At 41.3% G+C, this 23328-nt stretch overlaps 1 protein-coding gene across 6 annotated transcripts in view; it reads right to left on the bottom strand.

Moving 5' to 3' along the window:
* The window catches only part of il1rapl2 (interleukin 1 receptor accessory protein-like 2), a 205845-nt gene that overhangs the window by 174143 nt on the left and 8374 nt on the right, over positions 1-23328 (bottom strand). For 4 of the 6 annotated variants that reach the window (XR_009120848.2, XM_058062857.2, XM_058062858.2 and 1 more), the window contains exon 1: positions 4098-5085. Coding sequence is in view for 3 of the 6 variants with exons in the window: in XM_058062857.2 (XP_057918840.2) it covers positions 4098-4205 (108 nt within the window). In the remaining 3 variants the exon portion in view is untranslated. Of the gene's footprint in view, positions 1-4097; positions 5086-7765; positions 8036-23328 lie in introns of those variants that run through there. The other 2 variants (XM_058062860.2, XM_058062863.2) reach the window with 1 other exon arrangement.

The raw sequence follows: 23328 nt of genomic DNA, 5'->3' as shown, positions 1-23328 counted from the left end.
GATTATGCATGATATCACTAGATTTGTCCATGGGACAACTATTTCCTCAACAGACACTGTGGGGGCTACATGCTATTATTGTACAATAAAATGATTATCAATATATGAAAGTCAATTTTGGAGAATTTATTAAATGACATAAAAATTGCAAGACCAGAAGACCAGATATTCCACTTGATATTGCCATAATAAATACACACACACATACATATGTATAGATACTTTTCCTATATATACATATATACTGTACGACGAAGATTGCCTTCAAAATATAATGTCCTGCAATTGGCCTCTTCTACCTCTGATCTTATGTTGGCTATACTTCAAATCCTTCTATTTCTTCTTCAGCCATAATCCTATTTACTGTATCAGATGACCATGATGAAATGAAGACCATCAACAACGCCCCACATCTTTCTAAATGGATACCTTGAAGCAATTTTCCTTTTAAGTCTCCTAAAATGTTTCTGCTTGACTCGTAAGGGGCTTACTATTTAAATATTCTAAACTGCTGCATATGAAATTAACTCCACGCAATCACTGTAAGACAATGTTGACTTTTGAAGGCTGTATCGGCAGACAGCTTGAAGGTTGAAGGCTGTAAGGTACATTTTATAGCTTAAAAACACTTGAAACAGCCGACAGCAAGATAAAATACTTTGGTGTTCTGCTCCGTTGCCAAGGTTTCCTCAACTTCGTCCACCCTGGATGCAGATGAAATATGTCCTCTCACTCTGGGATCCAAAGTCATTTAAGCATATTTCCTCTTTTGTCAAGTGAATTGGGAAAGAGGCCTGTGACCAGAATGAGGAAGACAAGGACAATTAATAGCTGCCGTCCAGACGCTGTGCCCGCCAAGATGGCTAACACCGCGATGGAGCCTGTCTCCTGTCAGGGATGCCATGAGTAACACGGGGCGTTAAAGCTGGACAGCATTAAACGGCACCTCCACCCTGTTCTTACTTTACACCCACAACACTGCAGGTCGACTTAACAGCGACAAGTGGAAAAGCTAAATAAAAATAGCATTGACAATGAATCAGCTCTTCGCGTTCATGTGAAATACAGCAACCTTCAACCCAGGGTTCCCGGTTCAAAGCCTTTGTCAGCAGACAGCCACCCTTCTGAGTGAAAGCAAGATACTGAATCACCAAATCCTTATCAGCTGCAGGGCTTCATTCTGAGCTCAGCTTGTCCTCCGCTGTGAACTGACCTACAGGCGCCATAGCAGTTCTAGACACGGTTACTCGCAGTAGCATTTGCTGCAACAAGATTTTGAAGTACTAACTGCAGTACAGCCTGCATGCAAACATCAACCTCACTCATGAATTTCCATTACCTTGTACAGTGGAATGAAGCAGTTCTTCCCTCGTCAGTCACCCTAGCTTGGTGATAATTCAGATTCATAGCTATCTAGATGTTTTATTCATATCCAAGACATAAATTTACATTATTAATATTGTATTATATTTACATGATAATTCAGCTAACATGTACATACAATGTAGCACTGCTAGAAAGCCCACCATTTTTACATGTTCATGTCCTTATGCTTCGTTCGTTTGTTTTGCTTAAGCATCGAGATTTCCCGCTTCTTTTGGTGGTCCTTGAATGCACCATTTGTGTGCCGGCAACGGAAGCACTTGGTTTAAAAGTCGCTGGCCAGCTTATGCTGTCAATCAGCGGTGAGTGTCAATACATTTTATATAAGAAACTTTAATTTATTCAGTATTGAAATATTCACTAGTATTGAAAATGTTCACTCTGTCTATTTGTATTGGTAAACAATGTGATGTTATGTCATACAGACTAAAAATAATGTTAGCACCATATGAGGAGAGGTATTCAATATTCAGCTAACCCCCCCCCCCCCCCCCCCCCCCCCCAGGCCAAATGCCAACCTGCCTCTGCCCAAAATGCCATTGATCATTTTGGGACCTTCCTGTGACAAAATATGAAAGAGGCTTTGATCCTTTCCTCAAGCATGACATAAAACGTCACGGTTTTACATGAGCGTATCATCATTCATTTTCATTGTATGGCATGACTTTGATCAAAATGCACTCTGAAATTGTTGAAACACACTTTTGTGTCAAATGGAACATGTCTTTCGGGAGAAATAGAAGCCGTAGCAGAAGAGAATTCATTTACTTATGGCAGCCAAGTGTTTTAATGTAATAGTTACTGTATGAAAATCTGTTCTAAACTGTCACGATGGTAACTACGACTTTTAGGCTCGCAGGAAAACCAGGGTGCGTGACCCCATTGCCCGGCCAGGGTAGCGGCTTCTCCCGTAGAGGGGGACGTTGCCAGCTGTACACACGGGGTCTGCCGACAGGTCACATCACGTAGCCGACATTAATGTACCTTACCCGCCACGGCAGGCAGCTAGTCCCGGTTAACACTCTGCTTTTCCCCACCATGATGGCCGTAAGTACCATAGGAAGCGGGTACGCCCATCTTGCAATCGAACTGAGTGGGCTGCACGAGCCTCATACGATCCCCACACTCATACAGCAAAATAGTTGCGCAATGTGATGTAAACAATGACTAATGGGCATGTAAAGGTGACTAAGTGTGTTATTTCATGTCTACAGGGCTGTAAAAATGTTTCAAACTGTACTTGGAAAGTAATAAAAAGGTTTAGAACTACAGTGTTCCCTTGCTCCAACGTGGTGAACCTTTTTTTTTGGTATAAATTTGTCAAAGGCAGATCCTGGCCCTTTAAGAAGAATTGCACTGTGGGAAGTTGAGTGTCTCTCTTCCCTCTCTCATCTGTCTGCACCCAATGTCATCTGCATCCTGACTGGTTGTAGACCATTGTCAGTCAATCTCCTTCATGCTGCCCTGCCATGTCTCCGTGTCATCGCTAGCTTGCTGCTGAGATTGAGGCCTTTGTATGTTTGCAAGTTTCTCCCCGAATAAATACAGAATGTCAACGAACCTAACTCCTACTACAAATCAGGGGACACGGAAATTAAATTAGTGCGGTCAGGTCTGCAACCAATTAACTGCTATAAAAGAGAGACGACTGTAGGCTCAAGATGCCATCAGAAGGGTCAGTGTGTAATTCACACTAAAACGCCACTTACATTAAAGCAACGGAACTTGGACATAGACAGAGGACTTCCTGCACACGCACACACACACACACACACACACTAAGAATTCTTCCACCCTGATAATCAGCTTGTGCCTTATTGCTAAGCAGCCACCATTGCAAAACACATGGAATCCCTGCCCGAGTGTGGCTGTAGCGGCCTCACACAATTTGGACAACACGCATCGGTCTCCCTCTCTTCCAAAGCCATCTTTACATAACCAACACACACGTTCTGTTCTGTGTTCTCCTTGCAAGAGAAGAGGACATAGAAGAGTGGGGGGGGGGGGGGGAGAAAACACCTGCTGGGCTGTAAAGCACTCAGACAAACAGCGCCTGTATTTTGGGACACTTGAACAAATGGTAAAATTATACAGTGGATTCAGAAGAAGCATCCTTTCACCCAAAGGTGCTTTGTTTCTGTTGCTGGGTTTATTTCAGTTAACATGCAACAAATCAGAAAATGGTAATAAATCATAGTAAATATAGATGGACACAAGTTAAATGAAGCTGATCATCATTGCCTCGTCCAACTAGCCTTGATGTCCGGCTGGAGGCACTCGCCTTACACACACACAGCTCAAAATGAGTCACTGAACTAAAACTGCACTCTTTCTGTGCCTGCGTGGGTTTTCTGCGGGTACCCCTGCTTCCTCCCACATTCCCAATGTCAATGCTTGTCTATATGTGCCCTGTGGTGGACTTGCCACCAGTCCAGGGTACCCTGCCCAAAGTCAGCAGGGATAGGCTCCAGTACCCGCAACCCCAGTGGGGATAAGCAGCACAGAAGCTGGATGGATGGGAACTAAAACAGTCAGAAGAAACCATATCAACGTTTTTGTTGACAATCCTTGCCACACAAACTGCCACTCATGATTCCTTGATCCTGCGTGCGTAAAATCACGAATGCTCCCTCTTCCACTCGCTCTCTCCCACACACCTTGTCAAGTATCCCGCATATGAGCCCTGCGTAAATTTGGACAATGGCACCTCTTACCTGCTCTCTGAGAGCTTCTAGTCCGGTATCCAAAGCGATGCCAGTGATAGAAGCTTGGCCCGGTGAAAATGTTCTAGTGTTCAAATAATCCAACCTTTCTCCTCTCATCGCCGCTGCAGGCAAGTTTTCCCTCCAGGAGATCGACTCCCCTCGTCCTCTGCCAAAATCAACAGTGGGAAATGTTCAAAATATGTAATTTGATCAATCACGGAGCCAGGTTAGTACTTCTCCGTCCGCGCTTCACTTTTACGCATTCCAAAAACGCACACGAGTGGTTTGTACACAATCATTTCACTTCATTATGACAAGCAGCGCGGATGCGTGAATTTGTTCGAATACATAACTTGAGCAGTGTTACAGCAATGTTCATCAGTGCATCTCCACTTGCTCACAGCTGACCAGTCAATATCTGGAGTCAGTGAAGGCATACGCTGCCGATTCATGGATCGATAGCTTGAATGAGTATCGCCACTTCTGTTATATTCCACGCAAATCCAAGTTGCTCAAAAGACAGAAATAAATGTCCAAAAGTCAGTCAAGGATTAAAACAGACGACCGCTGCACAAAACATGTGCATGTTTGCACAAAAGTCGTTTTTTACGCAAAGATGGGCGGTGATGTCTCTCCAATAAGACATGCTTGGACACGACACGCCACAAGTTCCGTTTGTTTCACTCAGTCTGGTTGGTACTTTACTTCCACCGTCCACAAATTAGGGTCCATCCACTGGAGTGGAAAAAATCAAATATACAAAAAATACAACATCTCCTTGCAGTATGATAGAACAGCTTTTAAAGCTTGAGTCACTTCTTTTGCTTGCTTCTCCTCACCGAGAGGCGAAGGGAGGGGAGGAACCGGGTGAGGGGTTGAGAGGGTTGGTTGATGTCCTCGCACCACAGAACGGACCTTCCGGGATGAAGAGAGGATGAGGAAGAGGATATGAGGAAGGGGGGGACTCCGCTCATGTGACAGATCACCTCCACTTTTCCCGGTGGATGAATGCGCCTCCTCCTCCTCTACCTCCTCCTCCTCCTCCTCCTCCTCCTCCTCTCACCCGCCCCCCTCAGGTCTTGTGTGGGTTCTCATCCAAGTCAAGTAAAAAGACTCCACAGAAGAATACCCAATAAGAACGGGGTAGGTTCTTGGACATCCACTATAATGTTTTCCAGGCTCAGCAACACTGGGCATCTTCACCCACGCAAGGAGGACGCTGTTCTTCAGCACCACATTCCAGCACAGGCGGACCCACTCGGGCCACCGAGAGGGGACATGTTACTGTTACTTTTGAATTCTAATAGTTTTTGCCACAAAATAAATGAAAGTAGGAAAAAAGATCAGGAGTGTAAGAAGGGAAGAAGAGCATGGGGGGGGGGGGGTTCTGCCTGAAAAGTGCCACTATGCTGCCCCCTTTTGGCTGTACGGGGAATGAATATGAGGTACAGTATGAAGAATATATCACATCCTTCAATATAATTGCACACTTTAAAGTTAAAGTTGCATTAAATATCTGTTTCTTGCCTCATTGTTTTGATTTTATGACTGACTTGGCACACCCATCACCCATCACCTTGTTGATGTACATGGTATTCAGTCTGGTGGTGTTGACATGTTTGAGTCATACTGAGGCACCTCCTCAGTATTTCTAATGTGATGGCTCACTTATGTCAGTGAAAAAGAACACTCAGTAGCGCTTGTATTAACAGATAATGTCATGACTAAAAGGCTCGAATAATAATAATAATAATAAAATAATACATTTACTTTATAGTGCACTTTACATCCAATGATCTCAAAGTGCAACAGTTTCAATAGAAGAATAACAGCAAGTGTCACAATAATACAATAAGAACATCCGAAAGAAGTAGAGCAGTGGAGGTGGAAATTACCAAAGCCAAGCTAACAACACAGTGAACCAAAAACGTGACATAATAAAATAAAAAATAATGATAAACTCATTTATAAGATTGTAAACAAGCTTTCTTCTGTATGTTCCACTGCATATTTGTAACTTCATGGCAAAGGCACATGAGATTTCTTAAGAATTAGATGATATTGGTATTGATAAGATGCTATTACATTTTGGAATAATGCTGTAACATAAAATGCGGGAAAAGGAAAGTGCTATGAATACTTTGTCCAAGAAATAATCACCTCTCTATACTTGCATCTTCAGCGACAATGTAGTTTGTCTGGGATGGGGTGGGGGGGGGTGCCATACCACTTCAGCTGCCATTGCGACATCACGGCCTTGACTGACTGATGGAAACGTGAACGCGCCCCATTATTGCAGGAACAGGGACTAAAAAGCTGCCAATGACAGCGCAGTGAGAGCACGCTGAAGGAGACAGAAATGCAAGCCGCAGCACTGGAGAATAATTCATGGTCGTTTATATCATGAAAGCCAGAACAATTTCAAAACCATCCCTGCTTGTTAGTATCGCTTCACGGACAAGTGACTCGGAAATAGAAGGATGCCTGAACAGTTGACTCAGGGGGTTTTGTGTTGGTCTTCAGGAAATGCAGTGACCTGCATTAATACAGGTGGACATTGAAATCTCAAATATATATATATACACACATATATATATTCCAATCAGGGTTTTATGGTGGTAATACTGATCATTCATGAGTGAAATCAACCACAATCACAATCAATCACTCGCATAGTTGCATTGTATATGTTGTAGGGCCGCACGGTGGACAAGTGGTTACCATTAGGCATACATGCACAAAGATCAGTTGCCCTCGGCATCCCGGAGAGGAGACAAAATGCCGGGACTCGTCTATCAGCTTAGCACCACTGATGAAAATAGCACCTTTCATGTTAATGAAAGGACTAATTGAGCAGTGGCCGTTCGATCGGAGCACCCCTAATTTATATATATCGTCCTGATGCTCGTCGTTATAAGTGGCCAGGTGAAGCATTCTCAGCAGAGAAACTATCTTTTTTTTTTTTTTTTATCTGTGGAGTCTTCTCGTGTCTCACGGTCGAGCCCATTTTTCTCCCTGCACAGATTAAAGGGCCCTCTGTCTTTCAGACAAAAGGGAAGGTGCGGCGGTTTTAGTACTGAATTAAGTCACTCTCCGGTCGACAATTTTATGATGCAGCCACAAACAAATCATAAAAATGTGTATTGTCCATCCTTTTCCGAAAATGAGACCAAGGGGAACTCGTGGACTGAACTGGGTTAATGTACACAATATATTCTTGCTATTAAAAAAGTGCAACAGCTACAAGGTAACCCGTGAAAGTAAAAACTATTTGAGATGCAGTTACCAAGTTTAGGCTCGTGTCAAGATCATATCTCAAATTTATCAGAGACCTTATTGGTGTTTATGCTGCGAGACTTAAACATAGCACGTTGAGACAAATTGTGACACATTTATTGCTGTAATGGTATCATACCAGAGACAGATGGAAGCGTTATCAGCACCTGGCATGAAGGTGAGATGAGATGTCTGCCAAAAAGACCTCATTTGAACGGAGCATTTTCAGACTTCAGATAAGAATTCAACATAAAATAAGTCATAATGACGAGAGAGATTAATTACGGACATTTGTAAGATGTATCTTGTATTTTGTCCCAACCAAAATTGTGCCAGTGTGCCCACAAAAACAAAGTGCAGTGAAATCATGCAAATTTAACAAGCATGAAATATTCACCTACTTTTAGACGGAGAATTCAGTCGCACCGCATGGCGTTCTTTGTGATGAACCTCATCGACGGCACGGTGATTGTGCAGGTGATTTCGGAAGTCATGCCGCATTTCGAAAAGTGAAAGCTCCTGAACAGATGGCTAAAAAGATGTGAAGGGTCACTGGTGATCCTTCCGGTCCTTTTCTTCACTCTGGTGTCATGCTGCTCCTAGACGGAGGCCAGCAGACAGCCAAAGTACTCAACCATGCAGAAAAGATTTTGGATCTTGTCCTTGCAACCCTAGGAGACAAAGAATATAAACAGAGAGACTCAGTTGCAAAGTTATCACATGAGCTATTGGTTAATTTGAGAAATGACTATTAGTTTTAAAAATAGATATTAAAATTGTGAACATTATACATTCAACAACAACAGAGTGGTGTTGGCATCTATAGTAATAGCCGGTCAGATTATGCTTTTTCCACTTTTCTAACCTGTAAGTGTAGACAGAATGTTGTATTCTCGTGTTAAACGATGCCAAGTTTCAGAAAATTAGGTTTGCACATTTGGAAGAGAGTCCTGAAAGACGTTTGGGATGGCTCAACACGCTCAGTTTCAGAAGGCGTGTGTAAAACTGCCCCTTTGTGACATCACAGATGGGGGGGGGTATCTGCCCTGCCCCAAGCGCTGCTGTGCTGCTTACAAAAGGGAACAACACATTTGTTTCCAATTCCTAAAGACGCCACTGCACAAGTGGTTGGAGTTCCTGATTCCCGACTAGAAAAAAAAAAACATTAAAAGAGACAGTTTTCGCAAAAAGCACAAAATCAATGCAATGCAGATTCTGGAAGAACTATAAAGCTTTCTGTGCTGGTTATTGTGTGTAGCTGCTCTACAGGAGTCCACAACTCAATACAAAAAGGCACAAAATGAGCATAATAGGTCCCCTTTAAGGAACAACCCTGGGAACCAAAGAGGCTCAAGCCTGCCATGAAGTGAAAACCGAGAACACCAATGGCAGTCCCAAGTGAAGCCAGTGTTACATTTGAGTGGACGGATGTGCTGTTAGATATGATTACACCTTTAGATTTAGTCTATTAGCACTTTCAGTCCAGTACCTCCTCAGCCTTCAAATGCCTTGTGGACACACACCCTACCCTCACTTAGCACAATCAGTGTATCAACACTGAAATGGGAAAAATACTAAGACAATAGGCAAACACACAACAAATGCATTTGCTCTCTCTGTCTTTCTCTCACGCACACGCACACACAAGCTTAACTTTCACTTTCATTCTTGAGGGGAATTTATAGACTGTAATTTCATTCTGGGCTTTTGCTCAATAATCCTCCATTAATGCCGGAGAAAAGAAAAAGAAGCGATGGCCTTTCCAAGAAAGGTGCAATTTGCTGCAGTAAATATAGACATGGCAAGGGCTCGCCATACAAAACATTTTATGGTCAGAGAAGATAAAGATTGAGGCTGCGTGACCATTATAAAAAGTACAGTCATGGCCAAAGACATGAGTGTGGTCATGGCTGTATAAAGTAGGCTAACACTGAACCAACTGATGAGTACGGTGGCAGCATCATGCGCTAGCACTGTGTTACATCTAGTTGTATCGTTGGACTCTGCAAAGTGGATAGAATCATAAAAGGAGCACCATGTTCAGATTCTTTCAAATCGCCTCAAACTAACAGATACCGTAGAGGATGAAAAGTTGGCCATAATTCAGTGTTCCAGAGGCCAATGATCACAAATTCACATTTTGGAATGGCTAAAGCAGACTAAAATTAAGATGGAAATTCCCTCCAAATGCCCCAACGTAAAGACTATAGAATTTTCGTTGACTATTTCAATGAAATAATTCTGCCAGCAACAGTCATCAAATGTCTGGTCAATCCGAAATGAATCAAAACTTGACATCGCCCATTTCTTGCTTTTATCACTATGGATAATTATCCCCCAAGCAAAAGAACAATTCAAATAAATTATTAAGAGCACATAATTAATATGACAATCATGCCCAAGAGTGCATGGCAACTTTTGACCACAACTCTACAAAGTGTACAACCTTCCAGCCGTGTGCCAGAAAATATGCCTGCAGGGCTTGTCACTACATGCCAATTGTAAATATTGCATGGATTAGATATTATGTTTGCAATTCATTAACAATCCTTGCACATGATTCATAAGTGGAATCTAAAGAAGGTTTTCAACTGTGTATTCAGTTTCATTTATTTATTCTTAACACTTTTCTACCCCAACATGTTACAATAATTTCGTACCAGGTTAGTGGTGAGCCATGTATTTGGCATTTTTTTGGGACACAAAGCCTAGAAAACAAAATAATTTCGAGCCACGATCTCCTCTCCCATGACAGGAAGCCCAAAGCATCAAGTAAAACAGCCGCAATCACCGTTAAGTTTGCCTCGATACTACGCCTACGCCTAAAAAGTCCTTTATCTTTAAGTACATTGTCACAAATGATCTGCGGTAAACTGGTGAATGTAAAGTTGGCTAAATATGACAAGCATAAATAGAACGGGTCTGTTATTAAAGGTTAGGACAACTCTCGGTCTACCGACAAACTACTTATGGCAAAAACTAGACAGGCTAGTGTCAGACGAACCAGTCCCAAAACCATATCGGCAAGCTCACCTGCCCTTTCTGCACACAGCTGGTAAAAAGATCTGCTCCTATGAAAATGACACTAGTGTTTTCTGTTATTAGTTTCAATTAATTCTTGTATTTTGTGTTTTTATTACTGTATTTTATGTCCGTCATGTACTGCGTAGCGTGTGAATTAAGTGGCATTAAGTTCTGACTCAAAGCGAGAACCAAGTTAGTTCATCAGTTCAAAAACAGGTCAGGATTTATTATTTAAATGTCTTTAAATAGAAGATGATAGGATTATATTTTGCATATTTAAAGTATGTGTGTTGCACATTTCATTAAAAAAAAAAAAAGAAGAAGAAGAACCGCTGGTCACCCTCTGAGCCTGTCACTTGGTATCTGGTGTCTTCCTGATGCTGATGAAATCAGAGTTAGTCTTATCGTCAGCATCAGCAGCGTTGGGCGTTTTGGCATCACCAGCCTACCCTGCGCCCATAAAAGGCTATTTCCTGTCTGCGTTGACATCAGCAGTCTGGCCTCTTGTCTCTGCTACACTCGGACTTCCTTTTAAAACCAAATGCAGGAACACACGACATGAGGTGGCGTCAACCCAAATGTGATATTACACAGAAAATAGCATTGAACTACAAACTACAATATTTATGTCATCAAAGTCATTTTACACGTCCGGTCTCACAATGTCCCGAGACAGGAAGTGCACTGCAGGTGAGTGTGGTCTATGAGAGCTGATAGGAGGTTATTCCAACATGCCAGCATTGTCAGAGAGTCATCTAACTTAATCAAATGAAGCCGAAGGGTTCCAGACTCCCAGACATTCTCATGAACTCACACAAACACTTTCAATAAATCACTTGGATCCATTTAGGGAGAAGGATTTCTCCTCAGAGGACACAGAATTACAATACAATAGAATTTTCATTCAGAAAATATTATCAATTCCGTGTGTGGCATGGTGCGTGTTCTGACAAGCCTGACCTGATTTCATCAAGACTGACAGCTACGATAGATCAGCTGATCCCTTCCTGGCATGACACTGTCATACACTTGTGGTTTACTATATCCACTATATCCATTCTCATTCATTTTATTAAAGCTGCATTCATGTTGTAAACACCCACTGGTTCGCCTCCACGGTACCCACTAGTATACTATATCTTATATAGTAGGGAATATACCGTATTTTCTGGACTATAAGTCGCTCCGCAGTGTAAGTCACACAAGGCCAAAAATGCATAAATAAGTAGAAAACAACATAAGTCACACTGGAGTATAAGTTGCATTTTATTTTACAAACTACTTCACCAAAACTGACTAAGCACAAATCAGAGAACCGGACACGCCAAAGCAAGATGATAACCATCGTCGTTACACCATTTAGGTACGTTTGTTAACATGCATCATGAGCATGGAGCCCATGTTGCTCAAATGTTATTTTATTAACAAATGTATGCTTTAAGCAAAAGCGGAACCCTAACAATGTCTGGGGTGAAGACCGTGGATTTAGGGCTTCTTCAAATATTCAAATTTATCATGGATACTTTTCCTTTGGGTCTGGGTTCACCGATCCATGCTGCAATCAGTGTGCAGTCATTGAGATGAAGCCGCCATTAGGCATGTGTCAAAGTGCTCAGTTGAGGCCTTCCTTCCTTCCTTCCTTCCTTCCTTCCTTGATGGCCTCAGCTCAATCTTCTGCATCTGAGCGTTTTTGAAGACGCTATCATGACCCTCCTTTTTACGGAAAAAAATGTGTGATGGATGATAAAAGGTGTGTAAGCCTGTAAGAATAATTTACTAATAATCAATATGTGTACGCTTTTGTTGTGTCCATGATAAATTACACCCACGTCTGTAGGTATTTTTATGAATTGCCTCAGCAATGGTTAACCATTTTCAGTGTATTGCTGCTGACCCAATGTGATTGCATTTCTTATTATTTTACCCATGAGTTTGTGAAACTTAAGTTGTCAAGTAGGAGTGGTTAGTGCGCAGGCCTCACAGCGAGAAGACCCGAGTTCAATTCCACCCTAAATTAATTGGGGACTCCAAATTGTCCATAGGTATGAATGTGAGTGTGAATGGTTGTTTGTCTATATGTGCCCTATGCTACCAGTCCAGGGCGTACCTCGCCTCCGTGACCCTCATGAGGATAAGCGATAGAAAATGAATGAATGAATATATTTCCTGGCTTGTCTCTTCCCAACTAAACTAAATTTGAATATATCTTCTGTCACTTCATACTTTCCCCTTTTCCCCTTCCACTGCTGGCTTTTATTTCTATCCTTGCAAGCTCAGCTGTCCAGCATGGCTACTTGCTGTTTTAGCTTTTAGCTCACTTTGCCTTGTCATCCATTTTCTATTTTGCTTTCCTTTTATATTCATCAAGCCTCCGCAGTGGCTTCCAGCATCCCCCTAAAAGCATTGCTGGGCAGCCAGGTGAGGTGAGGGATCATTCTGTGTCAAGCAACCTTGGAGTAAAAGAGAAAGAAGCAGCAGGAGATGAAATTAACAGAAATGCAGTCCGTAAAGGAAATGCATCACCAATTCACATATCAATTGGTTTAAATACAGAATCTTTCATGAGGGAGAGATGGAATAGAAAATGACCAATGTATTGTTATTTACTGTATTTATCGACATGAGCGGCGGTACAATGAAACAAAAAGCTCCCTCTCTGCTTCAGTTTAGAACACTTTGTTTGACAGCTCTTGAACACACCACAGTTGCTGTGGAGTGAAACTTTGACACCATGATTCTGATTCCATCTTACAATATCATTTACTGGTACAGTACCTGTACATTTTATTAGGGGTTCACTATTAATTATCAAGACAATTTTGGAATTTTGACGTCACATTGATAAATCTGCAGTAATTGTATTTTTTGCTATTGTTTACTTACATAAATTACGTAAAGGCAGTATCGTGTCAGTGTGCTGGGCATGACCGCCTCAGAGCCATGCCCCCCCCCCCCCCGTACATGCATGGAGACTTGAGTGTATATTGTTTGTTAGTGCTTGACTGGGCCCCTCGCTCAAAGTCAGCTGAAATAGGCTCCAGCTCACGTGACCCTGAACAGGATAAGCGCTAGAAAGTGAAAGTGAATGAATGTTTTCTATATGGACAGCTTTTCTTGTCCCTATATTGTTTGTGCTTGACGACAGAACATGCTGTTTTAGTTAAGTTCAGATGCATTTATTTCACTTTGAACTATGCAAAAACCTTTTTTATTATGTAGATGGAATGCATAATGCAGAGAAAAAAACTATTACTGCAATACACAATGGCAAAACAGCCGCGGTTTGTCACACACCAAGAATACCCTTCACTCTTGTGTAATTACACCTCCACGTTATTGTATGTGTACTGGAAAACAAATTAATGTGTTCTAGCCATGGTCATTTATATTAACATTCTGAATAAAAACTGAAGCACGTTTTTACACACACACACACACACACAACAGCTTTTCCCTGCTGTCTGAAACACACATACACTCACAGAGTGATACTTCACGTACAATAGGGAGCATAGACTCTTATTAAAGCTCCCCTCATAGCTCTCAATAATAAAACGCAGCTTTATTAAATGTCTTTCTATTCAAGGTGCCAATGATTTATCTGGAAAAAAATATCACTCTGCACAAAGCTCAGCTCTACTTGAATTCTCAAGAATAACCCATTTGGGTTTTTTTACTTTGCTAGTAACAAGACGGAACTCAGCGAGCACCTAAAGAAAAAAGTTGTACTTGGAATCCTCCTGGTTTATCTGCAATCACCGCCTGTATGTTTTAGAGTATTGGCCATCAACAATTCTGAACTCCTGTGAGGTGAAGAACTAAGCAATGTTGAAGTATTCGAGCAATCACAAGTTGCCAGATGGAGGCAATGAATGTCGTTTGTTGGGCTGTACATGTTTCCAGAATGGAGGATCATAGCCTGCCAAAGATTGATTATATGGTGAGCTGTCTCTCTGGCACAAGGACAAGGAGCACCAAAGAAAAGATACAAAGACTCACTTAGTGTCTGCCACATCAATCAATCTCAATGGTCCTTCTTGGCCAGAAATGGAGAAGCCTGGCGAAACACAATACACCGATCTGTCTCCTGTGAGGCGGCTGCAAGGGCCTGCCTGGAGGGAAAGGGAGTGGGAAGGAACACTCCGACTGTAGCGCTCAATGCAGGAAGAATATCAGCAACTCGTGTAGCCATGGTTGACTTTATGAGCTTGACCTCCAGCATCTCGATATGCCACACCTCTGAGGTGGATGGATCTCCGAAAAAAGATAAGTGACTGACAGATTTGTAAACAATATTCAAGAGAAATTGGTAGAACAAGTTTTAAATCTTGGAATTCAGCCGTGAAAATTGGGAACAAAAACAGAAGTGTTGCATTTATATTTTTATTGAGCGTGGATTAATTTAGACACTAAGTGAGAAAGTAAAGGCAACCTTCTCATGGTGTTGCTTTCTGCCAATAGTTCTGCTCCCACACAGACTTTGTAGCTTGGATAACAAGTGAACACCCACTTATCCAAATGAAAGTAGCGCTAGGGACGGCTAAGAGACTTCAAAACTCCAGGTGCACTTTTTAGTGACTCACACGGTACTTCAAGGACAGTCAGCTGGAAATAAAATGTGTAAAGTCCTTACCGTCACTTGCCTTTATGGGATTTTGCTATGTCTTAAACATAAAGAGATACAACAACATCAAATATTATATGCCTGTCGGACAGTTTTTTTCATATATTTGTAGGAATGCCATGAGTTCGGTTCCCATTCATTTTATATTTGTAGCAACTGAGCATTCCTAGTAACTGTTCTTGTAAAATTGGTGGTCAGCCAAACGTAACGAGCCGAAATGAAACAGTTGGTGATAATGGGTTCAGAATCAATATTTTAAATCAAATAAATCTACTCACAAAATGTCAATTTCTCTGCCTCTGTCAGGCATTGTCAGCATAACAGTTTTGCTCTGATCAACTAACCAGAGGATGGAAAATGCTGACGTTACTGTAGGCAAGCTAGCTGGCCCAATGAGGAGAAATTGGAACCCTGATGAAAGAAACATCCCCGTTGTTTATGGTATTTAAGTGATATTGGCTGGCCATCCTGATTTAGATTAGACTGACATGACAACACATGGACGCTGAAATCTGATTGGCTGAAAAAATGCAATTGGCTCTCAACCAGGCCAAAGTCAAATGTGATCAACACCAACTCATCTGTAACCCTAATGAGGACGAGGATGGATTGAGTGATCATAACCATAAAAGCAGAGTTCACAGCAGAGCTTTTGTTGGGTGTGATTACATCATAGCGCCATAGTACCGATAACAAAGGGGCCTGCAAGTGCGCTGTACATTTTCACACACGGGGCTCTCAGATGAGTTAGTACTTTGAAGTGCAATTCTTCTCCCACTTGTTCATCCTGCTTTGTTAAGGAGGGATCTATCTGGAGCGCCCCTGAAGGCTCTTCTAAAAGCTTTTGCTCTTCCCTCAATACCTCCATGCTCCCCCCTGCAATTCTATTGCACTCTTCCAGTGCTTGACTGTCTAATGTAACATGAGTTCCATTTTAATAACATGCACAAGGTCTGTCATGTTCTCATGACTACTGCTGGTTTTTGAAACAATAGTATAAAGATGTGTCTGTTGTATGGAAATACAGTCTGTGCTATTTTTGGACATGAAGTTGTATGACACCCCCATAAGCAGTGAAGTCCGGCAATGGCGACTCAGGTAACACTTCCTGTCCTGAGCTGAGTTCGGGTCGGATTTCGGTGCTGAGGAAAGTTCCAGCTAATTTCTGGGGACAGTTAATGAAAGAGTTTGGCTTCTGAAAAGAATATATCACAAAAAGGCCTAGTTTTCAAATCACTCCTCTCATCTTCTGTGTTGATATGCAGCACATAATCTTTACAGTGCGGCCGATGTCTGCACTGCTTTCTAGTTTCTCAAGTGGTGTGGATGGACATTTTTTTTTTAATGCCGTAATGGGGAGAAAAGAGTGGAAAGTGAAGGCAGGGTAGATCTTTTTCTGCAGCTCTCTTCTGAGCTCTTAGTCTTCCCCTCATTTAGAGAAGTCCTGTTCACACCCCCTCTCGCTGACACACACCCACACACTCTCGCTTACAAACCACTGCACACACCCACGTGCTCACACACGCGTACGATACTGACACTAGAGGAAAGCCGGAATAGCCCTGAGTGTTTAAAGCCCACACTGGTTTCCGATGTGTGGATAACCACCCCCCCCACACCCACACCCCCCCACACACACAGCAATCTGAGACACAAGAAAAAATACATTTTGTCTTTTGATCCAAGGGATTCTTGCCTCGTCTGCACAACCACTTAGCAACGGTGCTCTTGTATAACCAGTCTGTACCATTTTGCACTTCCATCATTTCTCCAAGCTACTGTACGCTTTTAAAATCCTTACACACTAGTATCATGTTTCTACAGCATTTGGCGTAGTCGCTGTATCGTGGAGACTTTCTTCTCCTGATCCACACAGGAAGATGTTAGCTGTCGCTTCAGTATTTAATGACTCAATAACAAAGTGATAATCATAGCGAGAGACAGGCTGCTGATTACTTACAGCGAGTGGCTTGGCTCTTGGCCATACTCTCATTTTAAGCTGTTAAGATGAGCCTCCTACCCAGCAACTGCCAGAAATAAACATGTTTAAGGAGTATTTCCTCCAAGACTGAGCACTAGTGACTCATGTGTTTGTGAATAAGGAAGCGAATAGACAGCAAAACCACGCCACAAAGACTTGGCGATGAGGTCTTTCTTGAATTGAGTAGTCTTTCTCACCTTTATTATCAATTTAGCTGGCCCTTATTACTTTCTTCGGGTTAATTAGCAGCCGCACTCAATTAAAAATGCATGGCCAGTGAGTCAGTCACGTGTAGGATGTGTTGTTCGGCACTCGATTCCGCAGGATGACAGTTTCAAAGCTGTTACAGACTTTGAAATGTCTATACTTTATCAATAGTCCGGAGGTCGCTTCAGTCCAGTCCATTGTTCACTACTATTAAAAAACGGCTTTATGAATGCCGTCATTGTTTTCCAGTAATGGATAAAATCAAAATTAACATTTGTTGATCTGAACTTGTTAACTATTAACTTTAAATGTTAATTGTTAAGTTGCTGTGTGGTGATTTTAGCGTTCCGTGTAAGATGACACTGAGTCGGACTGTTATGAGTCAAGACCTACTGTGATTTTCCCTTTTCTCCTTAAATATAGTGGGTGTGGCTTAAACGTCTGTGTTTCATACACCAGAAATTACAGTAATTACCTAGCCAACAATTGTGGTTGCTCATGCCCAGGAAAACACTCCCCCCAGTGTTTTCGTCTGGAATTGCAGTCACAAATTCAAGTACTCTTTGGGGTTACTAAGTCGTAACTGCCTGTCCTACATTCCCACATTCTCGACCACCTTTTCTAACTTTCCACCTTTCTGACTTGCAATGTGACAAGCACATGCTTTACAACATTTACATAATTGAATCAAACATGTGCATATAAGAGTGTGTGTCGCAGTGTGAGTGCACATTTGAATGTGATGCTGCGGGCAGAAGCTGTGCAGGCAAAGCAGATTTTCAGTCAGGAATTTAAAAATAAAATCAACGTTGAATACCTGCGAATAGCGAGGATCTACTGTATGTCTAGTATTCAAATCTGATCATAATTGACTGTATGATTGGCAGTAGGCCATTTCATCCTTGGATTTTCCACCCATGCGATGATGTAATAATGTACTGTGGCGGTGTCCAAACTGCAAGCAGCCACTTTGATACATTTTTTGTTTATTTTGTAAAAAGGCTAAAAAAATGTGTGTTTCGAGAAAAATCTTATTCGATATTAGTATCAACATGTCAGGTTTTTCTCTTCACACTGTGCCTTTTTGCTCTATTTGTCAAATTATTCTATTAAGTGTACTAAAATTTACCACAATTATGTGGCTTCTTTCTCCTTCACCGTCTTTCAGATCTCACGGTTTACTCACGGTCCCCCGTCTCATTCAGCTACCTTTTTATCCATCATCAAATGCAAAAATCACAGATCATTTTGTAGGTACTCCCGAGATAAGAGCAAGTCAAAGAGGCGAGGACGAGAAAGTGAGAAAGCAGAAAAGAAGAGGGTGTTCACATTAAATTTTTGTGATGTTTGCTGTAAATAATTTATAGTTTGTGCTTTCTTTTGGTTGTGTTGGATCTGATAGAGATGTTTATTTCATGTAAGATATCATCAAATATGCAGGAAAATAAGATGACCGTGAAATGAACATGACCCCTGCAGTCACAAGATATTTTATTTCTTTGTAAAACAACATAATATATGTTTGACATTTCCGTGCTGCCTGTAGAAAGTAGCAACAGTCGGGCCAGATGTTCATTTAACCCCTGCATTGCGAGAGATCATCGACTACATCAATTAAGTCAGCATGTTGTCCTCCTGAGATTTAAACACATCAGTCTTTAACTAATTGCATCTTTAAGGAGCAAACCTTTGTGATGGGAGACCTAATCTGTTTGGTTGTACAAAATAGTTTGTAAATACTTCAGGCAGCAATTATAACATGTTGACTTTCACATTATGTTTTCTTGCAAAAAGCACAAAATCTATTCTTAACTTAATCAACTCAGATTTTAACCTGACTTTAACATTCCAAAAACATGCTAGGTTAATTGGCGACTCCAAATTGTCCATAGGTATGAATGTGAGTGTGAATGGTTGTTTGTCTATATGTGCCCTGTGATTGGGTGGCCACCAGTCCAGGGTGTACCCCACCTCTCGCCCCAAGACAGCTGGGATAGGCTCCAGCACCCCGCGACCCTCGTGAGGAAAAAGTGGTAGAAAATGAATGAATGGATCATTCCTAATATATGGGACTTCACTTGTAAACACGAAACACTGACACAAAACATGCCTGTATATGCCAGGGTTGCCTGTATACTCCTACAGCAGTACTGCAGTACTTTGTCACCCGGCCGAGTCACAGGTAATAATTATTGTAGAGCTAAGGTTCCAGACAGCTTCTTGTTTAGTAATTTGACTCTGTGCAGCAGGCCAAGATTGAGTCCGGGCAGAGAAGGTGATGAAGCCATGATTGTATTGTTCTGATTCAAGTGGAAACTGATTCCACCTCCAAAAAATCCCCAAAAAGAAAAACTGAGACAGGGACTGAGCCGTATGACATATACTGCACTCACTCGATATTGGCTTTCTTACAGAAATCCGATCTAGTCAAACACTTCATTAAAGATACCACAATCAATCAATGCCAATATTGGCAGCTGAACACTCCAAGCCTTTTCTACTCATTGGACGCATTTCACACAGTAAACACTTTCTCCAAAATAAAACAAATAATCGTTCTTGTCTACTTCATGCTTTGAATTTCACAATAGCTTAATATTAGTAAAACATGGACTGGCGACCAATCCAAGGTGTAGCCCGCCTCTCGCCCAAAGACAGCTGGGATAGGCTCCAGCATATCTGTGATCCTATAAGGACAAGTGGTATAGAATAAGAACGGATGGGGAAAACAATTGTGTTTCTCCCTTTTATTTGTGTATGAAATTAAAAACCATATTACACCAGAAAAGACGCTTCATGGCCAAATGATAGTCAACTAGTACAACTTGAATTTATGTTTACATCATGCGGCTTTATGTATTTTTGTAGACCTACATTATTTTCCTCTGTGGCAAAATAAACATTCTCTGTTTTCAATCTCTTAATCACAAATAGTAGATGGAAAATATTGAGATTGAAACGTAATTCTGTATTTGTATTTGTATGAACACACACATTGAGACACAAGTACACAGTAGAAACCTCAGACACAGTTCTCTGAATATTACAGCACTGCTTGGCTCTGTGAATGTCAAAGTAAAGCACTGAGATGATGACCGCCAAGTCCTCATAGGTCCTTACAGGCCATCATAGGCCAGGCTCCTCCCCTTTAAGTCGCAAGGTGCCGTCTGCACAAATCGCCTTGGTTTGCAAAGTTATAGCAGCGGTTCTCCAGTGGCTGGAGGATATTTCTGGCATAAATGGCAGGTCAGAAAATCCAACCTTTGTGAGAAAATGTTTGGATAACAAATTAATTTTGTACCAGGTATTATATTTGCTTTTTTATCATTGATAATTGTGATTCCCTTGTAAATGTCTTTCACATAGCCACATCGATCAGATCCCTCATGTTTAAGCATCCCTGAACATAAGCAGAACAAGCAGTGGAACAACATAAGGGTTATTAAAAAAAAAATCTATTTAATACTTGATTTTCTGCTTTTCTGTGAGTTTCAGTTTTGCATGTCCATTTTTAAGCAAAATGACATCACTCTTTGGGACCATTTAAGGGTGGATGATAAGGGAAATATGGGAAACTTTCCCAATGCTGACTTATCACTTATCATATCTAATATAGTCACTAACTTGACAAAGTGACTTATCACTGATAATATCTACTATATTCACTAATATGAGTGTAAAGGTGATTATAGGGGTGTTATTTCATGTCTACAACTCTCTAATAACGGTCAAAACAGTATTTAGAAAGTTATAAACAGGTTTTCTATGCTCCAACTATGAAAATATTAGATTTATTAATATAGTCTACTTGGTGGAAATTGGCTTTTCACCTTGGGTCTGGAACCAATTAACCGCGATAAATGAGGGCCGTCTGTACTCAGTAAAGTTGGGACTGCGGCATGTCTTTGCTATAAAAGTGAGCAATGCTCTTTAATGACTAATATTTCACTTTGTGTGAGAAGGAGATGACAAGGAGGGCGAACTTCAGCAGCTGGAAGTCAAACCATTAACAGACCTTTGACATCCCTGCTGTCAGCCTAAAACTGTCACGGAGGAACAGCAGGTCACCATCCTGAACCGGTAGAACACGTATTGGATGCTAGGTGAGAAGAAACTTAAATGATCCCTGATGGGAAATGGCAACAAAGCAATAATCTTTGCTCCATAGGTGTTGTAATTAAACACAAACACTAAACTATTTCAAGTGATTTAAGATATAACTTCCTTTGGTTATTGCTAACATTTCTCAAGAGTTTGATATTTGTATTACCTTTTCTGACAAAACATTTTTTTTTTTTTTTTATTGTTTTAAGCAAAGTACACTCACCAGCAATGGATGTTTTTTTTTTTTTTAATTAACGAGAAGACGACAAAGCTATGAGTCACCACCAAAAAATATACATAAAAATCATGTGTATATGTAGTAACTCACTTTCATGTAATATAGTAGTGCATGTAGTATATATAGTATTATATGTAGTAAGTCAGACTTTTATCATATTGACTTTGAACCCGGGCTGCACGGCGATCGAGTGGTTAGCTCGCAGGCCTCACAGCTAGGAGACCAGAGTTCAATTCCACCCTCGCAACCCTCGTGAAAATAAGCGGTAGAAAATGAATGAATGAATGAGTTTGAACCCAGACGTCTTTCTTGGTCCTTGTTGTTGCTATAAGGTCCATAGTCCACGTACCCTACCCGGCTGTTCAGCATACTCAAGGGAGTCTTCAGTTGTGGCGTATAGTTTATATCTTCTCCAAAATGACACTCATGTCTGGGCCTGTGTCCATTTCAAGTGTATTTCTTTTCAGTGTGTCGTCAGTGTTATGGCACCATGTATCATTTGAATGTCCCGCATCTGTGATATGGTACCATGTATCATTTGAATGTCCCGCATCTGTGATATGGTACCATGTATCATTTGAATGTCCCGCATCTGTGATTTCACCGAGAAACTTGTGTGTTTGGCTGTCGTCCTCTCGCTCATAAGGTGCAGTTACTTCCATAATCACATGGGACTAAAACCACAGCAAAATGTCCTCCTTTCCGACAGATGCGGCCAACACTCATCCACATTTGTTGCATTTCTATCCAGACTTGCTCACATAATGTCCTTATTGTTGTGCCTTTAGCATTTTTGTCTGTGCATGGCCGTGTTTATTATCTTTGTTAACGTGTGTCACAACGTGTGTAGCCTTGATGCTACTTCACTTGCATGTGCACTCCTCGCTCACAAATTCTGTCGCAGGTATTCTCATTCTTAGCATTGGCAAATGCACACGTGTCGGCTAGTTCATGCAGACTGTTTAAGTTGTTCTCCTGACTTTTCATTATGCAGACCCCTCTCGTCAATTGTGTCCGCTTTCAGCAAGTAATTGTACAGTTTCACTATGACAGTCTCATAATTGTGCTTCATATTGAAATACTGCAGAATAAGTGGCGAATCTGGAAGATCTAGAAAGTTTTCTATGTGGGACCTTATTGTGTGTCACTACTCCACAAACTCAATACAAAGTGCCGAAAATGAGCACGATTGGTCCCTTTTAAGAAATGCTATTCTCTTATGCTTGCTAATGCAGTTGCAAACAAGTCGAGTAATTCAAATTCACAATTTCAAATACATTCAGTTCAAAGCCGTTAGAAAAATGACCTTGTTCAAGCACAACACAGCATATCACTTGTGCTACACACACAATATAGTCCCGTGCATCATAGACCAGGTGGTTTTCAGAGGACTAGATGGTTAAACCAGTTCTCTCAGAGAGTATGCTTGAACTTGAATTTATCTTCTGGCCACCAATAAATCTCTACATATCCTTGGAGTAAATGTTTTATTGAATGCCTCTATGGGTGTTGGAGGAAAAATATCACCGAACTTAGAAAAATTGATTTAAAAGGGTAAAAGCTGAGTGCACAACACAAATGTAAACATCCGATCTGCTGAGGCTGATGGTCTGCCGGGTTATTTAATGGCAGGGCTTGACACAGCAAGCTGCTGCTATAATTATGAGTTGAGGTTAAAGACTCCCTCTGGCCGCGTGCCTGGAGTACTTCAGGTATTGTACTTTTGTGGAAACACTCTTTAGGATGTGCGTATTCGCACATTAAATTTAAATTAAATGTATATTGC

This window comes from Doryrhamphus excisus, linkage group LG22 (genome assembly GCF_037039965.1).
Source record: "Doryrhamphus excisus strain RoL-2023G ecotype Guam linkage group LG22, RoL_Dexc_Guam_v1.1, whole genome shotgun sequence".
NCBI classification, from domain to species: domain Eukaryota; kingdom Metazoa; phylum Chordata; class Actinopteri; order Syngnathiformes; family Syngnathidae; genus Doryrhamphus; species Doryrhamphus excisus.
The sequence above is the reverse complement of the archived record's forward strand: the minus strand, read 5'-3'. Positions and strand labels throughout refer to the sequence as shown.